A 19,247-nucleotide genomic window follows, 5' to 3' on the forward strand; every position below is an offset into this window, starting at 1 on the left:
ACAATCTTGGCTCACTGCAACCTCTGCTTCCCGGGTTCAAGGGATTCTCCTGCCTCAGCCTCCTGAGTAGCTGGGACTACAGGCGCGCACCACTGCGCCCAGCTAATTTTTGTATTTTTTTTAAAGGCAGGGTTTCACCATGTTGGCCAGGCTGGTCTCAAACTCCTGACCTTGTGATCGGCCAGCCTCAGCCTCCCAAAGTGCTGGGATTACAGGCGTGAGCCACCGTGCCTGGCCTGTCTGTGTTCAAATCTTACCTAGTATGCATTAGAACATAAAATCAAGTCAACATAAAATTAAGTCTAAAATTTTTACTTCACTATTTTGAAGATTTGGAGTATACTGTTTTCTCTTTTAACATAATTTTTCTTTTCATGTGCCTAGAAAAATACATTTTTATGTCATCAACTTCACCCTTGAATGTCAAATACAAGTGGGTGCTTGCCAAGTTGAAGCAATCAAAGCCACAGCTCAGAAGTTTTGAAATTGTTAAGGGATTTTCCAGCCAGAATTATAACTCTTTTCTTTTTTTTAAGAGGGTCTTACTGTGTCAGTCAGACTGGAGTGCAGTAGTCCAATCATAGCTCACTGTAGCTTCTAATCCCTGGGCTCAGGCAATCCTCCTGCCTCAGCCTTCCAAGTAGCTGGGACTACAGGTGCGTGCCACCACACCTGGCTAATTTTTTATGTTTTATTTTATTTTTTTTTGTAGAGACAAGAGCTTGCTATATTGCCCGGGCTGGGCTTGAACTCCTGGGCTCAAGCAATCCTCCTGCCTTCCTCCCAAAGCATTGAGTTTACAGGTGTAAGCCACTGTGTTTAGCCTACAAGTATTTTGTAACTGGGATAAAAGAAAAAGTATTTTATATACTTGCAAACGAATCCCTCCTCTATCTACCACCACTACCGACTACTACACCAAAACCAACTCACCAACCAACCAACTAACCAACCAACCAACATGTGAAAGCAGATACAATACCGCCCACGTCATTGTGGTGTCACCATTTCTACAATAAAATGAGAGGAAAAAAGGGCAAACAATGTGTTTTTCATAAAGCTATGTTTATTCAATTTAAATGACAATCTTTATTGTGAGATTCCATTCTTCCTAATTTTAGGGGCTAAAATATATTTTCTTTTACATAATGATGCTGATAGCAGATGGTTATTTGTTTTTGTTTTATGTCCTTAGCTGGCAAAATTAAAAGCCAGAAACTAAGGCCCCATTTTTTTCTTTTTTTAATACAAATCTACAGGTGCTTAACACTCAGAGCTCAGGAACCACAGCCTAGGTAAAGGCCAATCTTCTTGTTGCATATTTCACAGTATTGAATTCTTTCTTGGTGAGTTCCCCATACAAGTTATGAAGCAGGATAAAAGTCAGCCTTATATTAAGTCATTGTAGATATGGCCTTAATTTCAATCACCAAATAAATGTATTTTTGTTGTATACCATGGTTACAGCATGTTTTATTAAAACTAATTATATCAGCACCTACATACAGAGTATCAATTTAAAAATTATAATGCCATTTTTATGAAGTCATTACTTTCATAGGACTAGCCTGTGTCACATGTGTGATCAATATTGGTTAAATGCAGAAACAAAGAAGAGTGGGTGTCCAAGCAAGCCACTTTTCTGGGTCAGGGTTTCAGTGGTACCATAGATGGGTGCCAGTTTCAATGTGCACTTTGGCCCATTTATCTTTATAAATCATACCATATAGCTTTGATATTTACATACATTTAAACTGAGAAGAAATATGCGTTATAAGAAAGCGTAGTTTGGTGGGTTTCATGTGTCAGAAATAACTCCATATTCACAATTATTTTCACGTCATTAGCTACCATTGATAAAGAACAATTCCATATAAATGTACAAACTGGAAGATAATTTTATAAAACCTTAAAGAGATCTTTGTAAATTGCAGTGTGTCTGCTTATAAACAAATCAAATCAATCTCCATTTCTTCAAAGTGTCAAACACAAAAGAGTAGCTGGACATTGGTTTTTATAATCAGCTTCAGAGAAAATACAGGAATAATGGTCAATGGCACTTTGAAGCAGATAAAACTGCTGAGTTTTATGTTTGAGTCTATCATTCTGTGATTTGCTATAATAGTATTTCTTCCTATTAGCTGTTCTCAACAATATTAGTTCTATATTCATTTGATATGAGCATTTATATTAAACTTCAAAATTACTTCTGGTAGTATCCAGAATATATGTCAGAAACCCCTAAAAGCAACTTCTGTTTTTCTCTTAGTTAAGATAACATTTAGTCACGTTAATAACTATTGAAATGACAACTTTAGATTTTCAAAATCAGTAGGGTGCCTTGCAGTGAACGTGCATATGCTGGAGCATCTGGCCAAGTTACAATGCAGTTATCAATGCTTAGTTCTTCTTGATTTTCTTCAGATAGTGAGCCCGTGTAGCCTTGTTCATATTCATGACTATTTTCAAATAAATCCAAGAAGGCAGGTTTGAGATTATCCATCCCTAGGGAAACAATGCAAGAGATACGTAATTATAGCCTAAAATTTGGGCTAAATTGAAGCATATGATTTAACATTTTATTATAGTGTTGTTTTTATTTAGAGGTAGATTGTAAAGTTCTTGGGTATACAACCATTATGATTATAACAGGACATAGATGTGTTGTTACCATGGCTAGACAATGTATATATGCTAATCTATTACATACTATCCTGTAACTCAATGGGAAAGAAACCCCAAGCCAGAAAGTACTGATTTGTGACTCAAACAATCTACCTACCATAAGAACATGGATCAGGTATCCATTGGTTCGGGATTGCAGGCCGACTGTTTTAATTGCAGACTTCACAAACGTCTCCGGAGTGGGCTTATCCAAAGTTGGCTTTCGGATTTTAGCCAGTTTTGTAGCTACGAAGTATGGCAGGACACTCTAGAAAGGTAACACCCACACCAGAAAACATGCCATTGATTAGTCAGGCCACAAACTCAGAATGTACAGGGGTGCTTGACTGCTCTTAGTGGCAGAAACATCTGCATCTTTACAGAGAGAAGAAAAGAGAAGTGGCTATCTAAAGCCAACTTGATAGAACATATGATACCATAAAACAAATTGTAACAAACCAATCTCTCAGTAAAACAGAGTTTGAGACCAGAGAAAGTATTAAAAATAAGCAGAAATCTACCTTTTTGAATCTTTAGAAAGGAAAGCATTAAATAATCTAGATAGCACAGATTCAGGATAGGATATTTTTTCCACTTAGTAAACTGAACATTGAGACAGAACCACCAAGTAGGAGATGTTTGATACTTTACTCTCCTAACGGGATAATACCAACTTTCTCTATAATTCATGGCTAATTAAGTTTGTTCTATCAGCTTTGATCCTTCTTAAACAGACATCTTATTTTCTCAGCCTTGCGTTACTACTTTTCTTCCCTAGTTTCTCACCATTCTACTTCTGAGTTTTATGAAGAATTTTATTGATATAAAAGACATTTATATATCAATTTTATTGATATATAAACCTCCCCTTGTCTTCTTTTTTAGAGGGAACACGGTCTAACAATATGGAAACCATTTGAGTAACTAAAAGACACCTGACTGGATGGGTGTGGGGTGACAAATCTGGACACGACCTTTAGAGGAACTTCAATAATGTTAGGTTCTTTATTGCTTATGCTTTCTGCATTTTGGATGTGATTCAACACAGAGCATAAGGAAACTCTGTTATAACAAGTCCTGAGTCATGATACAAGAGATCCTTCCATAATTTGAAATAACCTGGGCATGGTAGTTCAACAAAGGGTGAATGTATTGTTTATCTCACATATGTGAAGTATCATTGCAATGATACTTCTTTTTTCTTTTTTTCTTTCCTTCTTTTTTTTTTTTTGGCAGGGTTTTGCTTGTTGCTTAGGCTGGAGTGCATTGACACGATCATAGCTCACTGCAGCCTTGACCTCTTGGGCTCAAGTGATCCTCCAGTCTCAGCCTTCTGAGTAGCTGGGACCACAGGCGTGCACCTCCATGCCCAGCTAATTTTAAATTTGTTTGTAGAGACAAAGTTTCAACATGTTGCCCAGGCTGGTCTCAAACTTCTGGGCTCATGTGATCCTCCCACCTCAGCCTCCCCAAGTGTTGGGATGACAGGTGTGAGCTACCACACCTGGCCCAATGACACTTCTATTAAAGAAAAGGAATGGTTCTAACACATGGTGGTCAAAATCTTAAAAGTTCAATCAAATTGAGATCTGTTCCATTCTATGGATTTGCTTCATGCTGAGACCTAGAAAGAGTGGTCTCATATCTCTGGGTTTTTGTGTATATGTGTGCTTTGCATTTTTCCCACTCCAAAGTGTAAGTCAAGGAATGCAACCCACACTCCTTGACAGGTTAGATGAAACCTCAGCCTCCCCATTAGAACCAAGAACCCCAGATGGAGTGCTGTCACTCTCCATCTTTCTGTTTCCCTGTCCCTGCAGGCATGAAGTCATACTAAATAAACTAATTTCACTGAAGTACTTCAATATTTGAGCCAACTTTGATTAGGTAACTTTTGATTTCTGAGAATTTGTTTATTGGGATTATCACTATACATTTATCCCTCACTTAGCAAAAAAAAATTTTTTTGTCAAATCTTTTAAGAACCATTTTGCCACAAGGATATAGTCTATGAGAGCACACGCTATGGTGAGATCTCAGACTCAGACCAAGTAGGAAATGCAGAGTTCAATGAGGCTCTCACAATGGGTCAGTAAAGAAAAGGTTATTCCCCAGAGCAAAGCTGAGTAGTAAGGAAAAAATGAGTATATGCAAATACTCTGGTCTCACATAATGAAGGAACATAAGCAAACCATTTCTCATTTCTATGTGGTAGGTTTAAAGGTCACAAAATAGTGAAGATTTTTAAAAAATCCCAAATATAGATCGCAAGCCTCCTAAAGGTATTGTAAGATTTTAAGCTTCTAGAGGTAGAGATGGTCTAATCATTACACTTCTCAATTGCATTATAATTCTTTGTTCCTTTCTTCCATCCTTTCTGCCATCTTCTTCCCTCCCTTCATAGGTACATGGTATAAATTGGACTACTTTGATCTTGTAGGAGAACTAAGTTGCACTGCCTGACGGAACCACTTGGTGGTGCCACAAGTTAACTCTTCATGCAGCTAAACCACAGAGATAGTCTAGAGAACCCCCAGATCAAGGGGTGGGGACAAGAGAAGCATACTCAGGAATTCCAAGTTGGGTTATGTTTTTCCAGCTAAGAAATGTAAATTCTTTTCTAGAAAGGATATTTATTTCCACAATGGTTTAAAATCAAGGCAGTTAACAGTTATGGCCTAGTGGAGGGTTCAAAGATGAAACAGCATTTGAGCTAAGTCTTAAATGAAGTGCAAGAATTTGCCTGATTGTAAACAAATAAGGGAACAGCAGGAGCCAAGAAACGGAGCCACAGAAGAGCACAATGTTTTTCAGGGAACTGCATAGCTCAGGATGGTTCAAATGCTGGAAATGTGTGAAGAGTGGCAGGAGGGAGGCAAAACGGTACAGAAAACTGAATCCATTCACCAGGCTGTGTATCCATTTCTAGAACACAAACTCCATGAAGACTTGGTCATATTCACCACTATATTTTTAATGCTTTAGAACAGTACTTGGTACATAGCAGGGACACAATTAATATCTATTGAATGAGTTGGCAAAAGACACTTCATTATGGACAGCACTGAAGAAGAGTACTGGGGTCTCTTTCCACTGCTATGATCCAGAAAATTAATTACACCAAGAAGTTGATAATATGAACATTCGAGCCAAAATTTTAGAAGTTCTGAAGCATATATAAGACCACCTATCTAAACAGGCATACTTATTGCTACTTACCAATGATATAAAAATAAATATTCCAAGTTATGTGAAAGTAAAGAAATATCTTAGCTATCAAAAAGCCGTCTAGGTACACCCTTAAACTGTTAAATAAAGCCCAAAAAGTGGCTGGGCACGGCATCTCACGCCTGTAATCCCAGCACTTTGGGAGACCGAGGCGGGCGGATCATGAGGTCAGGAGACCATCCTGGCTAACACGGTGAAACCCCATCTCTACTAAAAATATAAAAAATTAGCTGAGCGTGGTGGTGGGCGCCTGTAGTCTCAGCTACTCAGGAGGCTGAGGCAGGAGAATGGCATGAACTCAGGAGGCAGAGCTGGCAGTGAGCAGAGATCACGCCACTGCACTCTAGCTTGGGCGACAGAGCGAGACTCCGTCTCAAAAAAAAGAAAAAAAGAAAGAAAGAAAGAAAAAACCCCAACAAGTGATAATTAATTGATTTATTCTGCTTACTCAGGAAAACATTATGGGAAACAGGTCAAGAAGATACTCATACTTTTATAGGAAACTGTGGGCAGAACACATTTTTCAAGTTGCTCAAGCTCAACAAGTTCCCATTACAAGTATTGCCAGCTCAGAAACAACCTGACCTTGAGAGCTGCAGGTGTGGGCAAGTATCCTGGTCTTCAGATTTAGAATTCCCAAATGGCAAATAATTAATTAGGCCATAAAGCATAGCTGTTGGTGCTTCCTTGCTTAGCCTATTTAAAAAAATAAAAATAAAAAAAATAAAATCACTGGAGACAACTTGGTATCTTTTTTTTTTTTTTTTTTTGAGATGGAGTCTCGCTCTGTCACCCAGGCTGGAATGCAATGGCGCCATCTCAGTTCACTGCAACCTCCACCTCCCTGGTTCAAGCAATTCCCCTGCCTCAGTCTCCCAAGTAGCTGGGGGATTACAGGGGCCTGCCACCACACCCAGCTAATTTTGTATCTTTAGTAGAAACGGGGTTTCTCCATGTTGGTCAGGCTGGTCTTGAACTCCTGACTTCAGGTGATCTGCCTGCCTCGGCCTCCCAAAGTGCTGGGATTACAGGCATGAACCACCACACCCAGGCCCGACAACTTGGTATCTTTTTTCTCACCCACTGGAGAAGCTTGCTTAGATAACTGGACTTCATAGTACAATTCAGGGGTGCTTGATTCAGAAGAGGAATGCTTATGGCCATGGAGTAGTGGAAAGAAAGATGCCTGAAACTGCATGGCAGTATTCAAGAATCAGGGATTGAACCTTGGAACTTAACATGGTAGGGCATCTTTCAGGTGTTATCATCTGTGTACTAAACATGCTTTTCAACGGAAAAATGACCAGAATATCACAAGACAATGACTTGGGAAAATGTAAACCCAGAAGACACCAGGGTCTAATATATTTGCACAGTATGAGATTTCAGACATGGTGTCACATCTGCCTTTACTGAGCATTAAATTCAACCGTGTAGCCAGCACACACTCTTAAGGCAGAAGCTGGGGCTCCTATGAAGAATATTAGGAAAACTTCTTTGCCTGAAATCTGTGTGTTCATCTACTATTTCAGGATCTGGTATACAAAAACCTAAATAATTATACACCTATATTCTAGTTTTGGAGTGTGTATTACTTTACTTGCAGAGCATGAAATTAGCTTTTCCACATAAAGGCCCTTGATTATCTACTTGGCAGAAACCCTTAGACTTTCTAGAAATTTCAGGAAAAAGGAATCGTTCTGATGGTGCAGAGATCCCTGGTTACACAGCAATGAAAAAAGGCCCTGTAATAACAATACATATAAATCTTAGCATCAAAATCCAAAATGAAGGAGTTCAAAATGTGGTGCTCTACACAAAGATCCTTGATAAATGTTGGCTGATAATCTTGTAAATAACCTACCTCCAAAGATGTGGAATTTGTATGTTAATGTTCAAGGAACAAAAAGAAAACAGTGTAATCTCACAAAAGGCATTCACTTAACACTAAACTATTTCCTGAGCACCTACTAGAACAATGTTTTTTAGGCAATGGGAACTTAATGAATAAAATTCATTGTGAATAAAAACAGAGTCCCTCATCTTACAGAGCTTACATTTCAGTAGGGGGATATAGAACACAAACAAATAGTAATAATAAAAAGGTGTACAGTATTGGCAGGCGATGATAAAAAAGGAAGATGAAAAAAATACCTGGGTAAAAGAGCTGATAGAGGCTGAGCCTGCAGATGGGTTCTCAAGAAAGGCCCCTTTGATGTGGTGACTTATAACCAAAGATCTGAACAAAGAGACGGAGTTGGCCAAAAGGATATCTGGGTGAAGAGCCTTTGAGACTGAAGGCACAAGTGCAAGGCCCTGAAGTGAAGGCGTCCTCAAGGTATTTCCAGAACCGCGAGGAGGCCACGGAAGTAGGAAGGCGGGGAGGGGATATGATAACGTGGAAGTTTGAAATCAGAACACTGAGGGCCATAAGAACTCATGGTTTCATTGTGAAAGAGATGAGAAGCCATGGGAGAATTTTTAGCATAGCAGTGAAGCAACTGTATTTTTTTTCTTTTTTTCTTTTTTTTTTTTTCTGAGACAGTCTCGCTCTGTCACCCAGGCTGGAGTGCAGTGGTGCGATCTTGGCTCACTGCAACCTCCACCTCCTGGGCTCAAGCCATCGTCCCACCTCAGCCTCCCAAGTAGCAAGGACCACAGGCACACACCACCATGCCTGGCTAATTTTTGTATTTTTTGTAGAGACAGGGTTTCACCATGTTGCCCAGACTGGTCTTGAACTCAGTGAGCCCAAGCAATCTATACGTCTCAGCCTCCCAAAGTGTTGGGATGACAGGTGTGAGCCACTGTGCCCAGCTGGATTTTATTTTAAAGAGATCACTCTGGCTGCTATAAGTAGACTGTAGGGGCTGTTAAACCACAATGGGTGTAGGAAGGCCAGATAGTAAGATACTGCAAAATGTCCAGGACAAGCTATGATGGTGGCTCAGATAGAGTGGTAGCAGTGGAGGTCATGAGAAGTAGTCAAATCGTGGGTATGCTGCAAGGATTTCCTAAAGGATTAAGTCTGGGATGTGAAAACAGAGGTGGTAGGGTAATAGGAAAAAAAAATCAGCACTGGTTAAAATCAGAGCAACTTGGATTCGAATTCCAGCTTGACCACTTACTAGTTGTGTGATCTTGAGCAAAACACTCAATGACTGAGCAACACCTCTTTGCAGACGGAGTTACTCACACCAAGACTGGTACATTCTCTACACTTCCCCATGTTCTTGAACATATCACTCTTTTTTAGTTTCTTCTCGAGAACGTATCACTCTATACAATTGTCTTATTCGTGGATTTGTTTAATGTCTGTCTCCCTCCTGATAAATGTAAATTCAACCACAGCAGAGGCTCTGTCTGTCTTTTGCCAGATTATTCGGTGCTTTCTAAATATTTCTTGACTGAAGACATGTGGAACATGATATATACCTCTAGTTTTGGACTTACTGTGGGTATAATGTATTTAAATATCTGTTTTTTCTCTGTGTGCCTTCAGGACAGGGACTGGGTCTTATTTACCTTTGTTTCCTAGATGTCTAGCCAATGGCCTGGTAAAAGCAGGCACAAGCGGTTTGATAAACTAAACTGAACTTAAGCAAGTTTCAAGACTCCTCTTTATTTTCATTTTTTTGAGACAGAGTCTCGTTCTGTTGCCCAGGCTAGAGTGCAGGGGTGCGATCTCAGCTCACAGAAACCTCTGCCTCCCAGGTTAAAGCAATTTTTGTACCTCAGCCCCCTAGAGTAGCTGGGTTTATAGGCACGCACCACCATACCTGGCTAATTTTTTTTTTTTTTTTTGGGAGAGATGGGTTTCGTCATGTTGGCCAGGCTGGCCTTGAACTCCTGACTTCAAGTGATCCACCTGCCTCGGCCTCCCAAAGTGCTGGGATTACACGTGTGAGCCCTCGCGCCCAGCACAGGACTCCTGTTGATTCTGGTTCCTATTTGTAAAATGGGACTAGGTTAATATCTGTGTAAAATGAGAAAACAAAGGAGGTGAAAACATGGGCATATTGCAGATATCCAATAAATATAAGTCTCTTTCCTCTCTTCTTCACCCTTATATATCATTTTCCAGCTTGGAGTGTTTTTATCTCACATCATTTATCCCACTTGCCAGAAGGGGAGATTAAGGTGTAAAGTAATGAAGCAACTTTCTGTAGGTCAGATGATCACCAGGTGTTGAAGGCAGAACTCAAACCTTGGTCCACCAACTCCAAGCTCAGTGTCCTTTCTTCTCTGCCTCTAGGCACACTGATGACCAATGCAGTTTTCATAAAACCACAGCCTGGACTGAGGACACTGTGACCATGCTTTACCTGTGACTTTTCATCTTGAAACAATGAAATATCCAGGCAGGGCTTCAGGGATTCTTTAGCATCAAAAATCTCTTTATGAGGCAGGTTTGTGAAGAAACATCACTGATGCTATATCTAGGGGGAAATTTTGATAAGGGCCAAAATATTTGCACGGTTTTAGGTCTCCCCACAGATTGCTTCTTAGTGCAAGGGAAATAATGGTAATTATATGGCAGAGGAGTTGGGTAACACCTGGAGTGGGGGGTCAGAAACATCGCCACCAATGAAGAGCGGATGGATCTCATGTGTCTCCCCATGTGAGGCCCTGAGGACACAACATCACATATATATGTGATATTTTGGCCGGGAAAGCATAACCCGAATCTTGCTTTTGGGTTTCTCTAAGGAAACATCAAAGAAATCCCAAATGAGGAATGTATAATTAAAAAGGAGGAATACTGTACTCTTAAAAAAGTCACTGTCATAAAACATAAAGGTTTTAGATATATCCCAGGTTAAAGGAAACAAAAGAGACAGGACAACTAAATATAACACCTGATCATAGATTGCATTCTTTAGTGGAGGAAGAGGACAGGATGAAGAATATTATAAGACCAAACATTGGGCACAAATAATACATTAGATAAAATTATTGTATCACTGTTAAATCTGAGTTGATAGGGGTATTGTGGTTATATACGAGAATATCCTTATCTGGTTGGGTGTGGTGGCTCACACCTGTAATCTCAGCACTTTGGGAAGCCAAGGCAGGAGAATCACTTGAGCTCAGGAGTTTGAGACCAGCCTGGGTGACAAAGTGAGACCCTGTCTCAACAAAAAATGCTAGGCTTGGTGGCATGTGCCTGGGGTCCTAGCCACTCGGGAGGCTGAGGTGGGAGGATCAGTTGAGCCTGGGAGGTCAAGGCTCTAGTGAGCCGTGATAGCTCCACTACACTCCAGCCTGGGTGACAGAGTGAGAACCTGTCTTCAAACAACAAACAACTCCTTATTTTTCAGAAGTATACACTCAAGAATTTAGAATTGGAGGACCATAATGTTTGCACTTACTCTCCAACGATAAAACAAATGTGGTAAAATGTTAACAGTAAGTAAATCTAAGCAAAGGGTATCAGAGTTTTGTCTGCACTATTTTTATTCTTGTAACTTTTCTGTAGACTTGAAATTATTTCCAAAAAATTTTTTTAAACCAGAAGGCTTATGAAAATTTTGCAGAATAAGAGTTCAAGAGGTATAGTTTTAGGATTCAGTCTTAGTCTTAGCTACTTCCTGCTTGCTCAGTATTAACTGGTAGTCAGTACAGGGCAGACAGAAGCAGCCCAGGGCTAGGGCCCACTACCCAGCCAGTCAAATTGCTTATAATAATTTTGTCTTTTGAAAGACACAAGTGTCTTTTTTTTTGACTGGGCTTTAATTATAAGGTAATGAGAACAAACAGTCCTCATCAACAGACTACACTTACTATACGGTTTCCTTGAGAATGTGCTTCTCATCCTCTGTTCAAAATCAAATAGTCTCTCAGGCCCATCATTCACCTCCAGGGCATTTACATCACTTCTTGTTGTTATTGTGTTTTTGCATTTCCAGGAAATGATTATATAATGGCAAATCTGAATTCTTGAAGGCAATTTTAAATGATCTTATAAAATTATGGGAAAGAAGTTAAGAAGTTGAAGGAAAGATGGGGAGAGAAATGCAAAAGAAAACTATTAAGAAGTAATAGGAAACAATCTAGAATTTGAACAATATACCCTCTTCCTTCCCCAAAAGAGCAATCCGATGTACATTCACATGGAGGTAGACCTAAAAAGATAGCGTTCTTTGCAAGGATTAGAAAAAAAATGGAAACATAGCCACATAGCATTGGACTAGAAGTCATTCTGATAAACAGACTGAAATTTCATGCACAACCAGAGTTTTCTGTGATGCCATGGAAAAGGCAGGTGTCCCGTTTACCGCAAACAACAAGTGCCACCAGCAAGACTGTCTCCTCTCACATTCTCACAACTTGTTTCCCTCAAAGATCTTTTCTCCAGATTTCCCACCTAGTAATCTGGTGGGACTAGAAGCTACTGTAAAAACACATTAGCATTTGTCTTCTGAAATATTTTATTTTGATAAACTTTTGTTTTTCTCTAATAATGAATTATAAACAGTCATTTCAGCCGTCATTGTGTTTTGTCACATGAATTCATTCAAGGTTTAAACTCTGAATGAATTTGATGAAAAAATAAAGACTCAAATGTTTGTGAGGGAAGGCACAGTCGTCATCCTGTGTGAATACATCAGAATGTTGAAGTAGAATAGAAAGAGAACCTCTTATTAATTCTGATCAAAGGGGCAAAAAAAAAATGTAGTCTAAATGAAGCTCAGAGTTAAAAATGATTGGCTTTTCTTTGGTGGTGTTTTATGCCCACAAATTTTTTGGACTAGGAGTATTTATCAGCTGATTCTGCCTTGTACTCCAGCCCACACATGTTTCCTGGGTGATCTTATTAAAATACAAATCAGATAATGTTGCTTTCCTTCCTAGTCCTCCAGTGGCTGCCCATGGAGTTTAGGATTAAATTTGAACTCCACAAGGCCATCTCCTTTCTTGCCACTCCATCGTCCTCCCCACGTTCAGGCCAGAGTGGACATCCCAGTGTCTAGTACATGCTCTGCCCTCTGAAATGCCCATGACTGTTTCCTCTGTTGGCAACCCTTCCCCAACTCCTCTCCAGTTCTACTCACCATATCTTCTCCCAGCCCCATTTGCACCTGAGCCCTATGGCCCCTGTCCCTCTCTTAAGGCTTGGGCCACAGTTTGCCTACCCTGGAAATCTTTCTCTCAGCCCTTTGGTGCATTTGGTTAGGCCTGCTTCTTACAGCGTCTGGTCACTCTGCTTATAGGTCAATCACCAACGGACCTTTTTAGGATTCCTGCCTAGTCACAATAGGTATTTACAAACTATTCAGTTAATAGCATGATTACAATTAGATTCATCAGAAAGAAAATGGTATACCATTGCATGGCATGTGATACCTTCCCACGAATACCTTCTCACGAATGTTTTACTGGTTTCCTTGTCACTAAAATACAACATATTCTACATAGAACATTGGCGTTACTAACATTAAAACGACTGGTGTCAAGGAAAGAAGAAAAAGAGAGTACAGTAATTTTGTATAAAATCCAGGATTCTAGAAAACATGTCCTTCTGAATGAAATCTATACATATGGGAAGCTGCAAGCCGGAAATAACGCCAAGTGGCTATGACATCTAAGGTTCCCTAGGATAAAAACTCAGGTCAGGGTTTAGAGGAAGCAGGCTCTTAGTTGATCTTGGAAGATGAGGAAACAGTCATCCCTGCTTCCTCTCATTACCATTCTATCTCACAGTAGGTGATTTAGCTCCCACCAGTATCTACTCAATAAAAAGGTTTAGAAGCTACATCTACATGACATTTAGGCCCATCTTGATGGTCTACAGGCATAAAGGAGGAAATGGAACTAACCAACCAACCACCTTCTGGTTCCATCACTCCCTGAGCACAGATGGGTCCAGAAAGTATTCAATGCTGACCTACAGGCCTGCAGCAAGTAGTCCAGTGTTTAAGGACAAAGGCTTTAGTGCCAAATAGACCCAGATTTGAGTACCAGTTCAACACGGGCAAGTAGCTTACCCTCTCTAAGCCCCAATTTCTGCAATAAAAAATAATAATAGTCATCATCACACCATCATATGGGATTGTTATGAGATACAGTGAAATGATACATATAAAAGTGTTTAGCACTGTAACTGAAAAGTATCCACTCAAATATTCACTATTATTATTTTGATCGATCATTTGGGGCTTCAGGGTACAAAAAGTGAAATACTTGCCTCACAGGAACGAAAGCCACAGTAAACACCAGACATGCATAGAGGTGGGGTAGCTGATGGGCAGGAGCAGGAAAGAGGTACAAATTGCAGCTTCTCCCAAGACATTTTTAAAAACTGCCTGAGCACAGAAATATTATTTCTTTCAATTGAAGAATGGCTAATTTGAAATTGCCACCCATTAAAACTCCTATATTTGCTTTCTCTCATATTTTGTATTTTCACAGCATTGTATCTGCTAGCTACATAATAAACTCAAAAGTATACAAAAATTAACTCAAAATGGATCAAAGAACTAGAACTAGAAAACTCCTAGAGGAAAACAGGGGGAAAGCTTCATGACACTGGATTTGGCAAGCATTTCTTGGATTTGACACCAAAAGCCCCAGCAACAAAAGAAAAAAACAGATAAACTGGACTACATCAAAATTAAAAACTTTTGTGAATAAAAAGGCATTATGCAGACTAAAGACAAAATAAAATGGCAACTCATGAAGTGGGAGAAAATCTTTGCAAATCGTGTATCTAATAAGGGGACAACATCCAGAATATATAGATCATTTCTACAACACAATGACAAGAAACCAAACAACATGATTTTATTAAACTTAGGCAAAGGACTGGAATAGACATTTCTTCAAAGGTGATATGCAAATGACCAAATAAGCTCATGAAAAAATGCTCAATATCACTAATCATCAGGGAAAAACAAATCAAAACCACAATGAGATACCACTTTATACCCGTTATGGTGTCTATTACAAAAACCAAACAAAATAGAAAATAACAAGTGTTGGTGAAGATGTGGAGAAACTGGAACCCTGCACACTGCCAGTGGAAGTGTAAACTGGTGCAGCTGACATGGAAAATGGCAAAGTTCTTCAAAAAATTTAAAACAATTACCCTATGACCCAGCAATTCCACTTCTGTATACATACACGAAAGAATTGAAAACAGAGTTTGCAAGAGATATTTGTACACCCATGCTCATACTAGCATTATTTACAATACCCAACAGGTGGAAACAACCCAGATGCCCGTTGACAGGTAAATGGATAAGCAAAATGTGGTCTATATACAATAGCATTTTATTCGGCCTTGAAAAGGAAGAAAATTCTGACACATACTTCAACATGTGTTGAACTTGAACCTTGAAGACATGCTAAGTGAAATAATCCAGTCACAAAAGATCAAATACTGTATGATTCCACCCATATGAGGTACTAAGAGTAGTCAAATTTAGAGAGATGGAAAATCAACCAGTGGTTGCCAGGGGCCGGAGGGAAGGGGAAATGGGGAGTTCATGTTTGATGGGTACAGAGTTTCAGTTTTGGAAGACGAAAAAAGTTCTGGAGATGGATGGTGGCAGTGGTTGCACAATATGTGAATGGACTTAATGCCACTGAACTGCATGTTAAAAATGATGAAAATAGTAAATTTTATGTTTATTTTACCACAATTAAAAAAGAGAGAGATGCTGATAGTCTTGGTCTCTCAAAATAAAACCCTAAGAACTAAAACATATGCTTCAGCTATTTATACTATGTTTAGTTCTACTTTAAGTATCCCTACTTGGAAATTCTAGGGGATAATTTTTTAAAAATCGAGACAAGTGCATTAAGGAAAAAGAAACCATGTTTTTAATGGTGTGCTAATGTCACATTCAGTTACTTAGGAATATGATTTTTTTGTTGTTGTTGCCAAGACAGCAACAGTTGCTGTTGGAAACCACACAAAAACAGGGATACTTAAGTGAAACAAACTCCACTCACCTGCACAAAGATGCCCTTGCTCCTATACTCCTCATGGAGGCACTGAGAGAAGAAATCTACAAAAGTCTGGGAGGGGAGTGGGAGTGAGAAGAAAACACACACATTACATCAATCTGCCTGATTTGTAGCCATGGAAACAAAAATAATAAACTAATCATTTAATGCTATAATTTCTCATCTTTTTTTCATTTCAAATGCAGAAGAGAACTTAGAAAAACACCTCAAAACCTCAAGTGGTTTTTATCTGCCACTAAATGAAGTATTTATTATATTACCAAATATAATATCCAGATCAAATTTTGATTTAACTGGAAAAGACTCTTTTTATGCTTTTCTCCCCCCAGAAAGTTACTTTCCAAGAAAAAACATTTTTCTCTTATATAACAAAGGATGCATTTCATCTCTCCACTTGCCACTCAAACAGAAACATGACATGAAGTCCATTCAACTCTGTTCCATGGGGATTTTGTTGTTGCTAAAAAGAACAGAACAAGCATCCTCTTGGTGCTTCGGGATGACAAGATCCAAGAAATACACAGGTGAATGTGACAGCCCATCTTCTTCTGATAATACAACCTTAAATCTATTTGTAAAATGTGGACTCAACCTCAGACTAGAAATGCAAAGAATCAAGTGACTTTTCAAGGGTTCTAATTAGTCATAGTTTTGTACCCATGGAGTAGAACAGGTAAGTTGAAGTTCACGAATCCCTTCAAGAAACATGGCATTCATTTTAAACTTGCCTACAGTATATTCCCAGATACAGAAAGTAGATTGTAGGGGTTGGGAGGTGGTACCAAGCTTTTCAAAAGACAGTAGTGACTGTTTTTTCACATGAAAAAGAAGTCGGAGGTTTTGCTTTTTTCCTTCCCTGAAATGTTTCAAGTTCTTACTGTACATATTTTGTTTATTTTTCCCTAAAAGTCTGCTTAATTTCAACATCTGAGTGATCATTTTCCCTTCAGAGATGTATTCGATGCCTCAACAATGTATCTGAAGATGACGCCATTGACCTGCAGGCAGTAGGAGACACATTCTAAATTACTTTCCTAGCAGTAATGTGAAGAGGTTAATGGTGATATTGTATGAAATTATGACATTGTCCAGAGAGTTCTGGAAAATTCTTGTCTCACCCCAAAGGTGACAAAGAATATCTATGAATTCTGGACAACATGGCAAAATACACTCTCACCCAGCCTATCTTGTGCCTACTATGTACATTTACACGTTGACTAGATGCATTTCTTCTATGCTGTGTGAAGTGGACTCATTCATATATCAAATCTCTAATCTCAGACTCATTAACATCATGTTCTAATTAACTAAGCTAACTGCCTAGGTCATCTCTCTATGGAAGGCACAAGTGTCACTTTCAAAATCAGTAAAGTGCTAGGGGGAGAAAAACAGCATCTGTGAATCTGATATCCTGGGGTCCCATCTGTAAGTTTACTGTAAGTATATAGTATGTCTCCAACTCGGGTTCTTTTGAAACTCAAGTAGGGTATTTTCCTTTTCTTCTCAGTCTATTGGAAAACTGCCAAGAATAGAACTTCAGGAAAGTTAAATCTACATTAATTTCTCAGATCAAAAATTACTCCTTATTACTATATTGACATGATTTAAGAAAATACTGTTTTACCTTGGTTGCAGAATAGATGGTCAACAGTGGGACAGGGAACATGCCACTGCCAGATGAGATGTTCAGAATAGCCCCTTTGGATCTAAAAAGGAAAATGTACCATGTAAAAGGAGTGAAACCACAGTATGCAGTTGTTTGTGAATTACAGATTGAGATATATAATTATTTGAAACAGAATAACGTAGCTGTTTTTCTAACACACATCTCTCCCTGCCTTTCATCAGTACGTGCTATGCTCGGTCAGTAAATGAGACATAATTCAATCAACTAAAAATAGCTCTTCTTCACGATTAGCTCATTTCCCAGTCTTAGTAATCCAGGGCATGACCAGATCAGATCTCCAGTCTCCTCGAGTTGATCTCTACCCTCTGAGGTCTTCTCTAGCCACGGTGCCAAGAATTTTTACTTACAGATCTCTTATACTCCCTGCATGCACCTTTATTTTAGCATATCATCATGTACTACTTTACTGTAGGATTTAATCATTCTATGTATATAAACATTCTCTCCTCGCCCCAACAAAAGCATAAGCTTCTGTATATTATAGCCCACTTTCCCTCAAAATATTCCACACGGTACTGAGAACATAACCAACAGGTACTTAATAAAACTTTCTGGCAATGAGTGAATGGCTATATCCTTTCCCTGGGTTGTAGATTCCACTTTCTACTTTCCCTGGGTTGTAGAGACTTGGGCACCAACAAAGAGTTGACTCGAAAATTATGTTACTCTCTAGTTCATCAAACTGTGTCTTTTGCCAAAAGGCAAAGCTCAATTGTTACTGTAACTTTTAGAGACTACTGAAAGTTAAAGAATCAAAGTTACCAGGAATTTCTAATTCTACAAAAAAGTGAAAATTAGCTTGAGAAAAGCAATGCTATAAAGATACCAGTTGTTGAAAAGTATGTATAGGTTAGGTAAAGTGTGGAATTATGGTTTAAGAATGTCACAACTACCAACTCTTCCTCTCAAATCCGTTCTTCTCAGGGGATTCCCCTTTGTCAGTCACTGCAACCTGATCCCACCCACCTCCTGTCTCCCATATTAGGTTCCTTTTCTTAACCCACTTTCTCATTGTTCTTTGTCGAATTTACTTCCCAACACCTTTTTAGCTCAAAAAAGGGACTATAAAGACCCCCTTTATGCAAAATAATAAAGAATACATGATTAAATGGCATCTCAGTTATTTCAGACATAAATCTTAAGGGAAATAATCCCCAAAAGTCACCCGCTCCATCTGCCAGCCGCTAGGCGAGATGCCACTTCAACCATCAAAGGGAAGTGGGAGTCCTCGGCTTACTGTGTATCACTGGAAAAATTGTTGTTGTTGTTTAGCAGAAGTCCTTATTGGTATTATGTGCCTTCCTAAACTGTGAAATCCATTAAGGTTTTGATGATAAAAATTACATTTCAAGTTTAAAAATATTAGTAGGGTTTTGAATAAAGTTGGAAATAAGTAGCCAATGGTTTAATTATATCATTCTGGTATTTTTTGTTTGTGTTTTCCTCAGAAACAGAAAAGTCTTTTCTTTTTAAATTTTAAGGTAAGAGTTTGTATCAGGAGTTAGAACTCAACAATTCTAACGTAAAAACTGGTAAATTAGCAATGAATATCTAGTCCTTTCATTTTATCTATATTTGTGAGAAATTCCTTTGATGAAAACAGAAAGACCACTTTTGTTACAGGAGATTTTAAATTTAGTATTAATTTGTAATATTTAAAATATCTTTATCTTTTTTGGAGTATTGATAATGTTTA

At 38.8% G+C, this 19,247-nt stretch overlaps 1 protein-coding gene across 2 annotated transcripts in view; it reads right to left on the reverse strand.

Moving 5' to 3' along the window:
• Window positions 1-1,044: 1,044 nt before the first annotated feature.
• Window positions 1,045-19,247, reverse strand: part of HSD17B12 (hydroxysteroid 17-beta dehydrogenase 12) — a 167,571-nt gene continuing 149,368 nt past the window's right edge. For both annotated transcript variants that reach the window (XM_025358283.1, XM_025358282.1), the window contains 4 exons: window positions 17,489-17,570; window positions 15,850-15,915; window positions 2,783-2,932; window positions 1,045-2,505 (listed from right to left, as the gene is read on the reverse strand). In XM_025358283.1, the coding sequence (XP_025214068.1) occupies window positions 2,401-2,505; window positions 2,783-2,932; window positions 15,850-15,915; window positions 17,489-17,570 (403 nt within the window). In that variant the 3' untranslated portion in view covers window positions 1,045-2,400. The remainder of the gene's footprint in view (window positions 2,506-2,782; window positions 2,933-15,849; window positions 15,916-17,488; window positions 17,571-19,247) is intronic.

The sequence above is a fragment of the Theropithecus gelada genome, chromosome 14 (genome assembly GCF_003255815.1).
Source record: "Theropithecus gelada isolate Dixy chromosome 14, Tgel_1.0, whole genome shotgun sequence".
In the NCBI taxonomy this organism is placed as follows: Eukaryota; Metazoa; Chordata; class Mammalia; order Primates; family Cercopithecidae; genus Theropithecus; species Theropithecus gelada.